This window comes from Ambystoma mexicanum, chromosome 7q (assembly GCF_040938575.1).
Source record: "Ambystoma mexicanum isolate Mex_15411 chromosome 7q, UKY_AmexF1_1, whole genome shotgun sequence".
Lineage (NCBI taxonomy): Eukaryota > Metazoa > Chordata > Amphibia > Caudata > Ambystomatidae > Ambystoma > Ambystoma mexicanum.
This window is the reverse complement of record NC_090941.1, coordinates 133,964,410-133,981,496: the sequence shown is the minus strand read 5'-3', so window position 1 is coordinate 133,981,496 and position 17,087 is coordinate 133,964,410. Positions and strand designations below refer to the sequence as shown.

General features: G+C 41.2%; 1 protein-coding gene across 1 annotated transcript in view; it reads left to right on the top strand.

Annotated features, from left to right (window-relative positions):
- TGDS (TDP-glucose 4,6-dehydratase) overlaps positions 1 to 16,464 on the top strand; it is a 521,057-nt gene extending 504,593 nt beyond the window's left edge. Inside the window, exon 12 of the mRNA XM_069639164.1 lies at positions 1,982 to 16,464. Coding sequence (XP_069495265.1) covers positions 1,982 to 2,058 — 77 coding nt within the window. The 3' untranslated portion in view covers positions 2,059 to 16,464. The remainder of the gene's footprint in view (positions 1 to 1,981) is intronic.
- Positions 16,465 to 17,087: the final 623 nt, after the last annotated feature.

Genomic DNA, 17,087 nt, shown 5'->3' with positions numbered 1-17,087 from the left:
CTAAATTTAAATGTCATTTTGAAGCTAACATCCTCAGCTTTCCAATTCCTTTTCCTTATAGCTTTTCCGTAATCGCGTTTCCCGCACGTGGAAAAGTTGCCGCAAATTTGCATTTGGCTAAATTTCACCACATGTAAAAACAGCTATTTCTTGAATTCAACTTCTGAATTTCGTTTTCCATCTGCTAACCATTCAACAATCATTGCTAGTGTTGACCTGAACCAACCCAAAGCAACTCTCACTAGTTCTGAATCTCATCTAGTGAAATAAAATCATTTTTAGCATTTTTCCCATCACTTCATATTACATTTAAAAGCAATTGACCTGTTTTGAAATCATTACTGTTCTTTCTAAGCTTGCTGGGGGGAATCGGGATTGAACTGCATTGTTGATTGTTATTCCTGAAACCGGTGTGCCCTCATTCTATATCTCTATATTGCATATTAGGGGGGAGTGAGTCGTAACAGGGGGAAAGAGTGATCACATTGTCTTTGATTGAAGTCATATCAAGTTTATTTCTGTGTTGCATTCCTTCCTATCATTGCATTTCCTTGAACCCATACAAAGTTATTCTCTGCTACATTATTCTTCCTATTCCTACTCCTAATTGATTAAAGAGCTTGTTGATATTGTAATATTACCCATTGCTGATCATTGTTCATATTCATAAGTGTGATATTCAGATATTATTCATATTCATAAAAGTGTAATCTATATTTATCGTTCAATTCTTCAAATAAATCTTATAAATTGCAAAACAAACCTATTTCTTGGTTCAGTGAGACCGGGGGGATTCAAAGAGAGGGGCGTTATAGAAGGGTACATCATCCAGAATTAAAAGAACTTTTGACATAACAATATATAAATAAGGGTTTCCATTGGGCATCCCATACTAGGCATTGACTTATTTGGGAGTGCTGGATTGAAATCACTTAGATAGAAAAGTAGCAGTAAAGAAATTATCACCACTTTTTAAGCCACACTGCTGAAGGCGATGTGAGGCTCTACTTCCTTCCTCTCGATTTGGTTTGTGTTATTGATTAAAGCGCAAACCTAGCTCAAGAGCAGCGGAGCGCTTTACAACAGGATTGTGCCAGAAGTGGGCTTGGCCTTTTATACCGTAACGCAGTACTGTTGGTGGAAGCAGAGGGGGATTTACTTTGATTGCATTGCTTATGGCGTAATAAAATATGCAGCTGGATGGCGCTTTAACAGACCATTCAGCAGCAAAAGATACATTATTTGTTTCTGTTGATATAGAAGTGCTTCTTCTCATAAACAGCGTATATGTTGACTCGGCTTTAGGGCTTCATTATCTGTTGGGCTGTAAATTGGTGGTAAATCTTCCTATTCACTGCCAAAACATTTACATTACTGCCACTCGGTCCAGTGGCATTACTACAGGATTACGAGTGTTGGTATAGCGGTGTAAATCACTCTTTTTAAAGTACATAGAACTCCATGGAGAACCCAGGAGGGTGTGTTTTGACCGAGAGGGGCAAGTAGTGGGTGGGAATAGCCATAGGGAACAGCATGGCATGGGCCGTCAATGGGTTGATAAAGGACTAAACACCCACAAGCTGTGTATCCCTCCTCGCATGCTTTCTCTCTCTCCTAGTAGTACTCCAATAGTTTGGCTTTTAGCACCACCTAATAGCCAAAAGTAAAAAGAAAAAAGAGGAAACAAATTGTCAGGGAAAACGCTGCATCCCCTGTCATTACAGCAGTTGATAATGAATTCCATAATTCCCTACAAGTGGTCGCAGTAGGAATATACAGTATTCAAAAAGGGAAATATTTGCCTTAACACTTGTGTAAAGGCGCATTATAACTAACTTAATCAATCACAAAAAGCTGTTCTGCCAGACAATAACTGTGCGGCTTTTCATCCATAATGTTGTTTTGGCTTTACGTGTTATGCTGGCCCTGTGTGGTTAACATTGGTTGCAATTTAATGGCGCATCTGCTTTTTCTCTTTCAGTCGAATGGTACCGCGACTATTTTCACAACTGGAGCAACGCCGAGGAGGGCTTGGTGCCGTTTCCGCTTCCGCAATGATCAGCGCCTGGTGATCTACTACGCCATGAAGATACGTTAATCATTCCAATGGGCGTTTCCCTTCCGACCAATTCAAGCAGTAATCGCCACTGAGGCCTCCCTGCATAGGTTGCACGGAACAGAATTCTGCTGAATTGCAAAGAAGCGAACATTCCACAATGCACTGCAAATCTTGGAACTATGTCAGGTCACTGCTTGTTCCATTCATAAGGACTGCTTGAGCATGACCGCCATGCCATGGGCACATTGGCACATGAATAACAGCTGATGGAGCCCTGGGCGTTCGTTCGTTTCCCTGTCTTTTTAGGTCAGCAGTGGATACCCTGCTCTGTCTATGAACATTGAAATATGTTAATTTAACCAGAGTAGCGAAAATGACCAAGCTCCTACCTTTATTTTACTTTCTTCGCACCATGTTTCACTTTCCTTCTTAACATTTGCCGTTTCTTTTCTTATCTCTTTAAATGTCTTTGGTTTCTTGTGGTCTTTTGTCGCATTCTTTCTTGCTTTGCTTTTTTCAGTGGTCATTTTTTAAAAAAGTATTTCTTTAATGTTGGAGTTCCTTTCTGCTTTGTTTTTCTTTTGTTTACTTCAGGCCTTTGCTCTGTTTTCTGTGTCTTCTTTCTTCCTCTTCCTCTTTCTCTTTCTTTCTCCTCTTTTTCATCTTTCTTTTTTTTTTCTCTCCCACTTTCGCATTTTCTTCCTTCAGTAAAGGCTAGAGCTGCCTCTCTAAATGCAAATAGTGCGTGGTTGGTCACAGGGGCACATCCACCAAATTGCATTCTATTGCTTGCCCGTTTTGGACATTTGAATGGGTTGTTTTTATTTTAATCGCAAGTTAGTTTACTATTTAACTTTTAACGGGTCAAGGAGCAGTGAGCTTGACTTATCCAAAATTGTTATGAATGGGTGGCTGCGCTCATTAGATGTTTTTAAAAAGAACCCGTTTTTTTTTTTTTTTTTTAGCATTGCTTGTCCAAACCTAGCTGCTTTGTCAATGCCAGTGTTGCTGGAAGTGACTTTTTTTGATCAGGACTGTCCACCCACATCGAACTCTCGTTCCGAATCCACCTGTACCTGGCCCCGCCTAATGATAGAATGGTAAACGTCTTGTTAAGAAGCTAAAACACTGTGTGGTGCACATCTGGAAAAACATATTAATTCCCGCGCAGGCGAATTTATACCATTCCATCTTTTCCTCAATATGATATTGAGGCAAATCTGCTCTCATTCTGGGCCAGATTCTCAAAGCATTTTTGGCTCAAGTGAGGAGATGTGCTAGCACATCCTCAAATGCGCCCCCAAAAATGACGCATCCTTTCCTCAAAGGGCCTTTTAAACGTGCCCATTCAAATGCCCTTATTCACGCCGTATGCGTATTTGCACGGCATTTCTGCACATTTTTAAGTACATCCCATATTCACAAATGGGACTTGCTTTAAAATGTGCAGAAAACAAGACCGGTTTTGAATAGGCGCAGGAGGATGCACAGAACGAGATAGGGGAGTTCCTAACTCTGTAATGCATTTCTTTTTACGTGGAACAGCAGCAGTTTCCGTAGCAATTTTGTTTCTACCCTTCATACAAGCATAGAAATGCTTTTTTCTTTGTGACACATTTTACAAATACGTGCCCTTTAAGGGCCCGTCACTGCGAAATCCGCTCCCAGCCTGTAGCACAGTCCAACACTGTCTGCAAGGATGCCGTCCACCACATCTTTTGCACTGCCACAAACCGCACAAAATGCACAGGTCACCCACCACCTTTTGAGAATAAAGTGACGGCACATTTTTCAAAATACTGTACTTTTTAAATCTGCTACCGTTTTTGAGAATCTGCCCCCCATGTATCGATCGTCTTTTTCTTCATCTGCTTCATCTGACTTTACAGTTTTGGATTGACTATGCCACTTGGGTCAGGTTTCAGTGCATGTATTCTCTGCTTCCAAAAGCTTTCAGCAGTTCACTCCCGCAAAGTCTGTGCCCTTCTGTTTAGGAAATTCACATTGAGGCCCTTTACTCCCTGTGCCGAGTGTGCTCAAGGTCCATACAAAAATCATCTTTAGACAATGGAACAAAACTATAGATTTGATATCTCAGGAGATTGGGTACATCTCAAAAGGCCAGACCGTCTGTTCCGGGGCTCGCCTTCGGATCTAATCTGGGTTGGAACACCTACAAATCACTATGCATCTCTTGGTACCAAAGCTATGACTGGTGATGCATTTCCTCCTGCTGCAAATGGGCGCAGGGTCTTTGAAATGCTTCAGTTTCTCACAAGCCAATCATTCCTTTTGCAAATCTCCCAAGAGGATCAACTAGACTCTGTTGAAATCCCCTTGCTTCATCATTCATGATCCCTCTCATTACTGGTTAATTTAATCCCTGCTTCTCTTTACATACCAGTTCCCACTCCATATGTGCCCCCCCCCCCCACCCGCCCGCCCCGAGGGTCAATAAACTATGCAGTAAGTTTCTCAAAATGGCTGCTTCCCATGAAACAATGTGTTGTTAAAAAGTCTCAACATAGATGTGTACAGGGTAGTTTGTTTTTTTGTTGGATTCATGTTTCCGTATCAGTTAGTATTAATGAGACAATCTGTCATGCACATTGTGGCTTGGTTTCTCCCGGGTTAGTCTATTCCTTATTAATTCAGTCTCGAGTGGCGTTATCACTCACTCTGTGCTTCATGAGATACATTCAGAATGAGTCGTAGATATCCTTTGGGAGGGATCTCGCAAGCAGAAGATTGCAGTCGTCTCTCTCTATTTTCGTGGATGTACATCATATCCTTCAACCAGTCTTCCAATGGGGGGGGGGGTCTGTGTTGCATCCACCTCTGTGCTATGTATCTTCTAGCCAGACGTATTGCCAGTCTTGTGAATTTTAAATTATGCGGTTGTTTTCTCTATATTGAAGCCCAGCAGGCATCCGGCCATGGATGGCGTGACGCTCTGCCTAGCATCTCTCCTAGCTCCTTTATCACCTGTTCCCAGAATCTGGTAATTTTGGAACATCCCCAGACCATATGTTTAAAGTGAGTAGGGGCAGTGCCATGCTTGGGGCGTTCATCCAACTGATTCAGATCACATGTATTCCTCTAAACTGGTGTACAATGTAATCTACGCATGAACTGGTAATGCACCAGTGCAGGTCTGGTACTTATTGATCTAGTTCTAGTATAAGGCCACAGATCTCATGCCATTAGTCTTCTTAATGGTATTCGTAGTTCCAGACCCCACTTGTTTTAGACTAAGTGTGTGCTGAAAGGTCTTGTCTCTTTCTTTGTATGTCTGTTTATAATCTGGAGATCGCTCTCCTAAGCAGGTGGTTGCACACTATTTTATGGCTTCACCGCAATGCAACAGGAAGTGTTGGGAAGTTAGGCCAGCACTTCCAAAGGGCTGATCTGACTCTATAAGGTATTTGCTGGCATATTGCCCTCCATTTTGAGGAACTATTCTAACATGGCGAATTTCCCTTCGTGCACCATGGTATTATTCCATGTGAGTATCCCAAGGGATCTCTGTACTTTCTCAATGTCTGGATCTTTCATCGGATGTATGCTTGGGGCGTGCCAGCTCCTGAGATCCAATAGCAGCAGTGGTTTTATTTCCAAGATTTCTGCAATGTTTTGCCATGCCCATCTGCTTATTTCTTTCCTTAGGGGGCGAGGTTACAGTGCCAACTAATGTTGCATTAGTAGGAGTTTACCAGTTTAGATATTGTTCGATTCTAGCATGTGGGGAGACTTTCGTGTCTAGGAACCAGGATTACTCTCCACTGGCCTGTGCAGCTGAATAGTAGAATAACTATTAGATACACAGGGTTGTTAAAGCACACAAGATCAAGCTAAAGTCTTCTGTTACACCGGATCACCTCCACAGTAGGGAGCATTTTGGAGGCCTTCTGTATCACAAAGGCTGGTCTCAGTTTAAGATAAACTAATCTAGCAGGTACTGCCAGTATCTTCGTTTTCCAGCATTGGCATTTCCACGCCATCTCCCTGTCAGCCTGCTCCATGGTGTCTCACTGCCTTCCTCGTTCATCCAGCGACGCTGCCCTGTTTGCTTTAATCGGCCTTGATCGTCCATTCAGCGCCGTCTTTGCATGCAGCGATCAGCATGTGACCTCTCTCGTTGCTCTTTCAACCATTCTGCAGCGTTTCCAGCGTATGCTTGCAACCAATTTCCACTTACATATGAAGATGGATTTTGCATTTCGCAGCTCAGTCAGTCTTCACCTTTTCATCATCTGCTCATGCTAGTACTGAGTTTTCTTTGACACATCCTTTGGTTCTTTTAATTTGACATTGGTATCAGAGTTGATCAAGTCAACTTTAGTACCAAGTACCTCAACTAACTGCAATGCCAAACCCACACACAAAGAACCACCCACAGGGAATTCAACCCCTTGTTCCTAGGCTCCCTCTGAACCTTTTTACCATTAGCCCCTCATTGTGATGGGGTATCGACCCAAAAGTTCGTATCCAGAAGACCGTACACAAGGTTTCACCGTATTAGCCATATATATAAAATCATGAATCCGAAACTACTGTGGTAGGTGTGCGCGAGTTGAGGGGGTGTCCCCCACACTCCTACTTTGGTATTTTCAGATTCAGGGGCATCCCTTGCATACATGAAAGTGAATGTGGGGTGCATTTTTTTTTTTAAACGGCTAGATCGAATTGCAAAATGCGGCACAGTGGACCTCTGCAGTTTGCAATTCGATCTTTTTCGTCCTACGTTATTTTAACATGCATCCTTGCGATGGTGCCATCGGAGTTTGGGGATGTTCCTGGTTCCCCCGCTCACATGGTGCACTCTTATACAGGTTTATGTATGGCTGCTTGTTGTAATTATTCTCTTGCAACTTCAATACCCACTTGAGTCTCTGCTTATTGACACCTCAATAAAAACGTTAGCCTATTGATCTTTTTTCACTCATTTGGGTACTCTGTGGAGGCATTGGTCATTCGTGTCTGGGTGTCAAGAACAAATGGTTCATGCTGTATTCAATATCCTAGGGAAATAAACATTCCCTATTTTTCAAGCATTTAATCTGGTAAACCTTTACTCGTATGATATGCTTACCCCATTCAGTAGAGTTATTCCATCCCTATTGTATCGTATTGGACCACCTTCTCGTTATGTTGTGTACATTTTATGCCGGCTTATTCATCTGTGTCTTGTTCTTTCAATAGTCTTCCATTGTGCGTTCTGGACAATATAGCCACAGTCATCTAGATTGTCCATGTGCAAATTACCTTTATCAAAACAATGGCAAAAGTCCATTTCGATGCGGCATGTTGCTCTCGACAAACATATCAAAACGTAAAACAATTGTTTGGATGCATCTTCACATGATTGTGGCTAGAAGGCCCAGAGAAGTCTATTTGTTTAAATAATGCTGCCCTTTGTTTTCTTTCCACCATTACATTTGGGATCCACTTCCCATCATATGAGCTACCTGGAAGTACTGTAAGAGCAAGTCCTATGTTCTTTACGACTTCATCATCTGCCCGGCCCGTTCACTTGAACAACGCGCTAAAACAAACTTTGTGCAAGCACAGCCTTGGTGCAAGAGGAGTCATTGACCAACGCATGTAAGAGTGCACATGTCCTGTATCTTGTGACCACAGACTAAGAAGCATTTTACAGTCTTGTTGCATGCTGGTGCCAGGTACCTAGGAGTTGGAAACAGCAGAACGCCTAGTATGAGGACTACAGGGCTTACAAATCATCTAACCTTATAACTTTTTCTTAGTCTCCAACAGTACAAATGAGTACATTTGGTGGGGAAGTTAAGCGTGAGGGCAGAGCTGAATGCAAAAAAGCATCTCTTTGCTTTCGAAAATACATTCCAAAATGCACTTTTTTAAAGTTCGGATACAGTGTTATTCTTTAAAAGTTAATCGGTGCTATTTGTGTTTCTTGTTTGTATATCACTTCATAACAATCAGGAAATATGGTTTTGCTTCTATCGCAAAAGGTTAATTCCAAATGTGAATGTACTTCTTATGAGACCACAAAAAGTCAACCCACCGAAAGGCCACTTTCCATTTTTTTTAAAAATGTTAATGATCCAAAGGTTGTCTTCTAAGTGTTGACCTTTTCTAAAGTATACCATATTTTGTGTTAATGTTTTTTAATTGGGGTTGAAGCCCCCACATACCAATGTTAAATATTTTAGGTCATAACAAATATAGGTATTCTCTACAGCTACTGCGAGATCTGTTGTTCAGTTGACTTGTGACCAGTACCCATTGGCAGTGTGCCTACTTGCTGATCTTCATTTTTTATGCCCTGAGTATTAAATGGTCATGCTCGTTCCTACAGGTCACCAGGGCAATGAAGCAATGGATGGCCACCAATCTTGTTAAGGGAAAATGACATATCTTAAACTCAATGTAAGCATATGTGGTACAGTCCATATAAACTGTCAATATGGCCACACTTACTGTCTTACACTTGCATTATAATCACGCTATTTTCAGTTCTGGAAACCTTGCTGTTAATAAAAATGTTTTTTTTTTAACATAAAAGAACAAGTTACTTACCCGTGGTAATGTTCTTTCGACTGGATGTTCCTTCCACGTATTCCTCATCTTTGACATTCAAGTCTGCTTGCAGCTTGCTTCGTAAACATTTTTTCATAGGGTCCAGCATCGCGTCTTGGTCCTTAATGGCCTCCGTAGCATCTCTCCTGATGTCGACGCTGGTATATGAAGAACGTGTGCTGACCTACTTCAGTTCTTTGTTTTTTCCCTCTTTTAACTTGCGTGGTGTCATAGGAGGAGACAATCTTGACGTTGCGAGAAAGGAAGGTGTAAGACACGGAAAAGTCTAAGCCGGCAAGAAGGGGTGGATGGTTGGGCGATAAGTAACCTGTTCTTCGAATGGATTGTGTCCACCCACATATTCCTCATCTTTGATAGCCCCCAGAGTAGATTGAGTTAGGCAGTGGGTGGCAAGAATTTTCTTTTTATTAATATTATGGAGGACAGCCTTGCCAAATTTTTCTTCCTCTCCTGAAAAATAATCTACAAAGTCAAATTTACTGAAAGTGTAAAGCGACGACCAGGTTGCCGCTCTACAAATGTCTGACACAGGCACACCTCTTTCCAGAGCTGAAGAAGCAGTCACCCCTTTAGTGGAATGTGCCCTCAAACCTACGGACAAATCTTTGCCTCTTAATGAGTAACACTCAGTTATGCACATTACAATCCATCTACTGATTGTTTGTTGCGTCACTGCAATGCCCAGTCTGTGGCCAGCATAAGCGATGAAAAGCTGATCATCTTGTCGAATACTTGCAGTCCTTGTAATGTAGCTTAGTGCCCTTTACGGGACTAGATGATGTAGTCTCTCCTACTCTTTAGATGGAGGAGGGTAAAAAGATGGCAGTACAATATGTTGTGCTAAATGAAACTCTAACACAACTTTCAGAAGGAAAGCTGACCTAACTCTTAACTTTTCTTTATCGTTGGAAAAGGATTTAAAAGATTGTTTGACAGCCTGTAGCTCAACTACCCTTACGGGCAGGCGTGATAGCTACTTAAAAGGTCGTTTTCATAGTGAGCCTCTTCAGAGGGCATGAATGTATGGGCTCAAGCAATGAGGATTATGGTTCTTACAAAGTTCCTCAACCTCCTGATGACATGAGGAATGAAGGTGACTGTTGGAAACGCGTACAGTAGTGGAAACTCCCACTCCACCACAAACGCGTCTCCTAGAGCTCCTCTTTGGAGAAATTCTGTGGAGCAGAACAGCTCGCACTCTGTTGATACTGGTCGTGAATAGATCCACTTGAGGGGTTCCGCAAAGTGTTAAGATCTCCAGAAGGGCTTCCTGAGCTAGTTCCCACTCGTGGGAGATCATGCTCTGCCTGCTCAGAGCATCTGCTGCTGTGTTCTTTTCTCCAGCTAGATGAATTGCCACAAGAGTGATTCCTTCTCTCAGTGCCCAGAACCAAAGCTGCATTGCCTCTCTGCATGGGGGCAGTAACCCTACACCACCTCTCTTGCTGAGGTAGTGCATGCCCACTGTGTTGTCCGTCATTATCAGGACACTCTTCCCCCATATTGAGGGCAGGAAGGCCTTCAGTGCTAGTCTGATTGCCCTCAGCCCCAAAAGGTTGACATGGAGTCTGGACTCCGACTGAGACCGCTTAGTGAAAGATCTCTCATTTGGGCTCCCCATCCTGTGATGGACACGTCGGTCACAACTGTCGTCTGCGGCCATGTTTGCCAAAAGGGTTCTCATCTCATGGCATTCTCTTGGCTGGCCCATCACAGGAGATCCGGGGCGACCTTTTTCGGGACCTGGAGAAGGTCTGTCATTCTGCTGGAGAATTGAGAGCACTGGGATCGGAGCACCCATTGATGGGATATCAGTCTCAGATGGGCTTCTGGCACCAGAAAAATGCAGGATGCCATGAGGCGGAGCAACCTTAGTAGATCGTAGGCCGAAAGACATTGGGCCCTCTGGAATTTTTGGACCATCTGCAAGAGATGTTGAGCCCTTAACCCGGATGGCAAAGCTTTTCACAAAACCGAATCCAGGATTGCTGCAATGAATTGAAGCTTCTGTGATGGTGTCAAGTGGGACTTCTTGAAGTTCAGGGAGAAGCCCAGCTTGTGGAGGAATTGGCAGGTGTGACCGAGATGATTCAGAGACTGTACCAGAGAAAAAGCCCTGATCAACAAGTCCTCTAGGTAGGGGTAGATGTGTATGCCTACCCTTCTTAGACTTGCTGTCACTACTGCCATAAGGTTGGTGAAGACCCTCATGGTTGAGGTGAGCCCAAATGGCAGAACCTGAAACTGATAATGAAAACCACCAACTGCGAACCTCGGGTACTTTCTGTGCTTCTGATGGATCAGCACATGAAAGTAAGCATCCTGAAGGTCCAATGACACCAACAAATCCAGGAGTCGAAGGATCTGCGAAAGACTTAACATCTTGAACTTGTCCTTGCTGAGGAACTTGTTCAGGCACCTCAAGTCTAAGATGGAACATACTCTTCCGTCTTTCTTGGGTATCAGGAAGTAGGGAGAATACCAACCCTGGTTTCTCTCCAACGCAGGTACCAATTCTATTGCACCTTTCACCAACAGGATGAGAATATCCTGTTGGCGGAGCAGATCTGGAATCAAGGTTGATCTGGATTTTGGGGGGCAATTGGGAGGTCTTTTCAGAAATGGAAGACTGTAACCGTCTGCTTAAGTTTGTAGCACCCATGCGTCTGAAGTTATGCTTCACCAACCCCGGAGATGACATGACAGTCTTCCTCCTACCACAGACTTGTGGGTGAGGGAGTCATTTTGCTGCACCACCTGCAGCTGTGGGTAACTCTGCTGGTGTTGAACAGAGATTTCTTCATCCACAAGGGGCTCTTCTTTGGCCCCTTTATGAGAATGTATCTCTTCCTCTAGAGATGGAGGAATTAAAACGAAAAGGACGTCCTTTGAAGGTTGAGGTTGCTTGATTGCTGCACCTAATAATTTAGCTGCAGCTCAAGATGCTTGCAGCTTTTCCAGGCTAATATCAGCCTTCTCACCAAACAGCAAAGTCCTTTCAAATGGCATGTCAAGTAAACGTGCCTGGACTTTGCAAAAAATCCAGATTTTTATTAGCCAAGACATGCGCCTAAGCACGGTATTGCCAGCCATAGACCTGCTTACTGAATCCACTGTATCCAGGCTGGACTGCAACAACTGCCTCTTGGCATCATTTCCATCCTGTATTATACTTCAGAAACCTTCTCTTTTTCTCCCGCCGGAATGTGTTCTGCTGCAAGAGCAGCTACACCCCAAAGGGTGTGAGCGTACTTCGCTAAGGCACTGGTAGAGTTAGCTGATTTTAAAGCCATGCTCCCTGCACTAAATACTCTTTTTGCTAAAGAGTCAATTCTTCTATCTTCCTTATCTGCCGGAGCAGAAAGATGAGCTGCAGCTTTTGGTGAAACTATTGCTGCTTGAACCACCAGGCTTGCAGGTGTAGGGTGCTTGTTAAAAAAAAGGAGGGACCACAGAAGCAGTTTTGCATTTCTTTGTTAACAAATTATTAACTGGTGGAACAGAATCTGGTTTTAGCCAGTTTTCCAGAACCCTGTCTCTCAAGGCTGCATGGAATGGTAACACAGCCTCCCTAACTGGACCACTGTCTAAAATATCACTGAGGTCATCAGTCTCAATAGCAGCTGTGGGCTTGGACGACCCGAGATACTCAGCCACTTTACAAAATACTGCTCTGTATGAGGGATCAGCCTGACCAACCATCTAATTGTAGACAAACATATTTGAAATTGCGCTGAAGTGAGTAGCTCTGAAGCACGCAGCAATGCAGAAAAAACAGAACTGAAAGAACGGTCAGCGTGCACGCTTCATAGACCAGTGTTGATGTCACAAGGGGCGCTAAGGAGGCCATCGAGGATCAAGACTCGACGCCGCACGACACTCAATCCTATGAAAAGAGATTTCCGAAGCAAGCTGCAAGCAGACTTGAATGTCAAAGATGAGGAATACGTGGGAGGACCCAATCCATCTTAAAGGGGGTTTATCGGGTTGTTTTGGCACATTAACTTTGTTCAGTCAGAGCATCATTCTTACGGTTATGTTAGGATAGGAATAATGTAGTCCCTTGCAAGATACCATTTTGTCAGAAATGTATTACCAATTTATTTAGTGAATCTAACCCATCAGAATGTTACATTAATGCAACAACAATTAAAGGGATAGTGCGCTCAAAAATTTGATTGTCTTGAAAGATGGGCAATAATCAAAAACATATTAAACATCTTTTTAAAGAAAGTTCCTATGTAAAATTTTGAGCAAATAATGTTAAAACCCAATAATTTCAAGCACTAGGAGGCATCCATTTTGTGAAATGGACGAGCCGCCTGTGCTTGTGATAATCTCTGCCATTGCGGCAATAATGAAGCAAAAGCCACCTGCTGGTAGCTTTTATTAAAGCAGTTTTTGCTTCATTATTGCCGGAGACGCGTAGAGCAGAGAATGCAGGCAGGAAAGCTGCCGCCGGTAAGTGCTTTTTATTTAGAAAACCATATTTATGATAGCATGGTTTTCTTTCTAAGTTTCCTGGGCTCCCCCGGCTCGGGAAACTAAAAAAGAAAACCACTGCAATTATAAACACAACCGCATTGTATTTATGACTGCAGCGGCTTTCGCTTTAAATCTCCTGGACTCATCTTGTCCATCTTTTAAGACAATAACATTTTTGAGCACACTATCCCTTTAAGTAAATGCACTACTGATTTGAATTGCTGCGATTTTCTTTTTTTGCATGAATTTCTTTTATAAGTTGAGTAGTATTTTATGCTGGACTTTGTGGGCAAACATCTTTGGCTTTTCAGTATTTCCCAAATATCAAATAGACCACAATGTACGATTAAGAAAGGAAACTTGTAATAAGATAAACCAAAATATACCTCACAGGCATGACTAGTGAGTCATGCAGAACATCTTTATATACCTCAGTTTAATGGTGTATTTTATAGCTAAGAATCAAATACACATATACAAAGTCGCAAAAACAATTAAAAAAATGTTTCGGTAGCATAAAAGACTGAGTCTTCAAAGGTATCATAGGTGAAGGATGCTCTTGTTCAGTATTGAGGGTTGAGGCCCTAAACAAGAAGAACAAAAACATTACTGTTTGATAATTTTGGCTTCCAAATGACATGTGCATGAAATTCTTTGATCTTGAGTCACTCTGACTGTTTTGGGGATTGGAGGCAGGCATTCATTTGCTGTGCATAGTCATTGGATGAATTTCAAGTAGAAGGCTTTAGTTTTAACTTTTCATGTGATCCACTAACTCTCCATCTTTGTCCTCCCAGTCCCCGCAAACCCTTGGTGGAAAAGGGAGATTGGGTGAAGAGTTTGGGGCAGGTGATTGTCGTATATGGGAAAGTATTTTTCTCTACTGCTTATTGCAGTGGATATTTTTTCCATTTCTTTTATTTGGCAGTATAATGGAATTCAAATATAGCATCCACAGATACTGTGGGCGCTCCAGGATCATTACGACGTAGAAGAGGAGGATTTTAATGCATATTACTCAGGTCATGTTTAAACTATATGCAGTGAGTGGTTGAACGTGAAAATATTGCACCCTGTTGTATTACTTTAATGGGAAAAGTCTGCACAGCAAAAATGGACTCAGAGAATCCTTTGTCATCTACAGACAACATGATGTGTACTGTTAGAAGCTGATGTCTTTTTCTGCCCTTTTTCGTGTTCAGTTACCATGATTTCTATGTATCAGATGTGTATTTTTAGTTGCAGTTGTAAGTAGACATTTGCACACATGTTGTTGAAAAACATGGTTAGATTTATTTTAAATGCGGATTGAAGCATTGTAGCAGCCTTCCTTTTGATTAAATGTGATGTGGACAGTCATTATTAGCCAACGATGGAACAATAGGGGTTGTTTCTTTGGTGAAAACAACCAGTATACTGACCAATTCAAATTCTGAAATTACAATATTCTCAGTGAAGGCTGCATATCGAACATCATGCAAGAGATCAAGGATCCTATATCTCGTCTCATGATTTTTGTGTATGTGTTTTGCCTTCCAATATAGGTCATCTATTTTATAAATGTCCAAGTGGTAGAATTACCCCCAATTGTTTATTTGAAACAAGTCAGCCCACTTGCCTCAACGTACTGTGGTATGGCTCTAGTGGGGTTGGAAAAGGCACGACTCATTGGTTACATTTACTTCTTTATTTAATGTCCAAACACATGGAAGTGCTGCATTACAGGTGATCCAAAGATGAAGCCTTTTGTGCGGTAAAGTGTAAAAATATGAAACAAATATTTCAGGTGGCATTCACCAAAAAAGGACTGGAAAAGGAAGATGGTGGATTAGAGTTCATTTATTTGAAAATGAAAAATGTTAGAAAACCATTATGGGACAGAGTTGTGGAAACATTTAAACTAATTCATGTGTGTATTGCAAAGCATCAAAGTAAGACAATGAATATTGTATTGAGAACAATTTCTAAGCATAACACGATTCCCACTAGCCAAATGTCTATAGTGGTATTGGGACGCTACTCCAATTATTTAAATTGATTAATTTCAAAGATTGTCTTTGCAACAATGAATGATGACATGTGAACATGTTTAAAGGGATTATAACCAACAGCTCCAGCTCCAGGTCCTGGTCTGGTATGGTTTTGGTTGTGAAAGAGTCTGGTCTTGTGGCCCATGTATTGGGGACTTTAAAAGACACTGGAATCCATAACGGCTCTAATGAGGAATGTCCTCTTCATTTCTTACGTCAAACAACCAAGATGTTATGTTATAATATCCCACCCACTAGTAAAAAAAAAAGTCCAAGTGAAATTCCCTTTTTTAGAATTAACTTTAACTAAATATGGCATCTGATATGTTAAATGACTGACTGACAGGCAAAATGCAGGTTGTATTAACTTGTTTTAAAAAAAACATTGTTCTAGTTATTTTTTGTAACTTTGGTTTTTTTAAAGTCCACTATGCACTTTTAAGTACTGTACTATACTGAACATATATGTAATGGTGAATGGTGATGTGCAATGTTCACATCTAGTGAATAATCCGCAATATGCCTTTTGGATGTATATGTTTAGTTCTGAGCTTTTGTGGCTGAATATTTCGATAAACATTTTTGTATGTCTAGACTGTTACGATTGGAGGATCTGAACAAAAGGCAAGTCCACATGTAACTATGCTTAAAGTCTGATGTGTCAAACTTCTTTTCAAAGTTTTCCTTGTTGGGCGAGTTACTTAATAATTGTGATCTCTAAGTGATTTCATTTCTGATCTTTGCTGTGTATCCAATATGGTTTTAGAGAACTATATAAAATAAGTGTACCTATGTTTTTCCTTTTTTTCCTTTCATTTATTGTCATCAGATGTGGGATGCGTAGTAGCGCAGTGGTTGTTCACTTGCCTACTTTTCAATATTTTCTGTGCCTTTTTCTTTTTTTCACTGTTTCTTATATGTATTACTGTTTGGCACCTTTCACTGCTCCTTTTCCTGAATGTGCATATTGTAATAAACCCCACACATACCAGCAAATATAAAATAAAAAACGAAATATGTTTCTTAAATGCAAAAAAGTACTGTAAATTTTAATTGTGCAGAGAATTCAACTATTTTTGATATGTGTACAATAAGAAATACAAACAGATTAATGTATGGATCTGCCAAAACACACAGGAAGCCAACATGTGTTCTCATTGGAGTAAGGGAGAAGAGGCACATGTGCTTTCGATTTTTATAAAATGTCTGACTATTCATGCATTCTTTTTACGAAATGTGTTTTATTGATGGAATAAAGGGTGATCAAAGGTATATCATGCAAACTCTTTATAATAAATTACTTTGAAAATATTTCTATTTGTGCTTATTTTATATGTATTAATTGATAATCCTAAATTCAATGCAAATTGGAGTGGCACCGGAAAGAAATGCATTAGGGATTGGATAATTTTATCATAGAGACAGCTCCAGAAGAAGTCTAAAAACAAGGAGAAGCCTTCTGAAAACAAGAAAAGGCGCTCCTAGAAAATATTGCCATTATCAATGCCAAACAAAAAGTAGAGAAGTTAAATGAGACTGGCAAATTTAAACAAATGTGCATGGATAAAAAAACGTTTTCAAATTGAAGAAAGATCTTTAACATTATAAAGAGGAAATTACATATCCTTATTTACGACCAGATTTCTATGAAGCGCTGAATGCAAACTTTCAATCTAACTTTACTAAGGACTCCCGCAATAGACATACAAAATTTGTCACCCTCTCTGAGACTTCTAATTTCTCTATCAGTAGTGGCACTGATGAACCTACATCTGAGACAGGACCATCAACCTCACACCAACCCGCTTTCCAACATTTTCAGAGAGGCAGAAGCCTAAGACAATATGCTCCAACAGATCACAGAATGAACACTTGTCTATGGCTGAATCAGCAACATTCAACCAATGCGAATTGGTAGCACCTATTGTAAATAT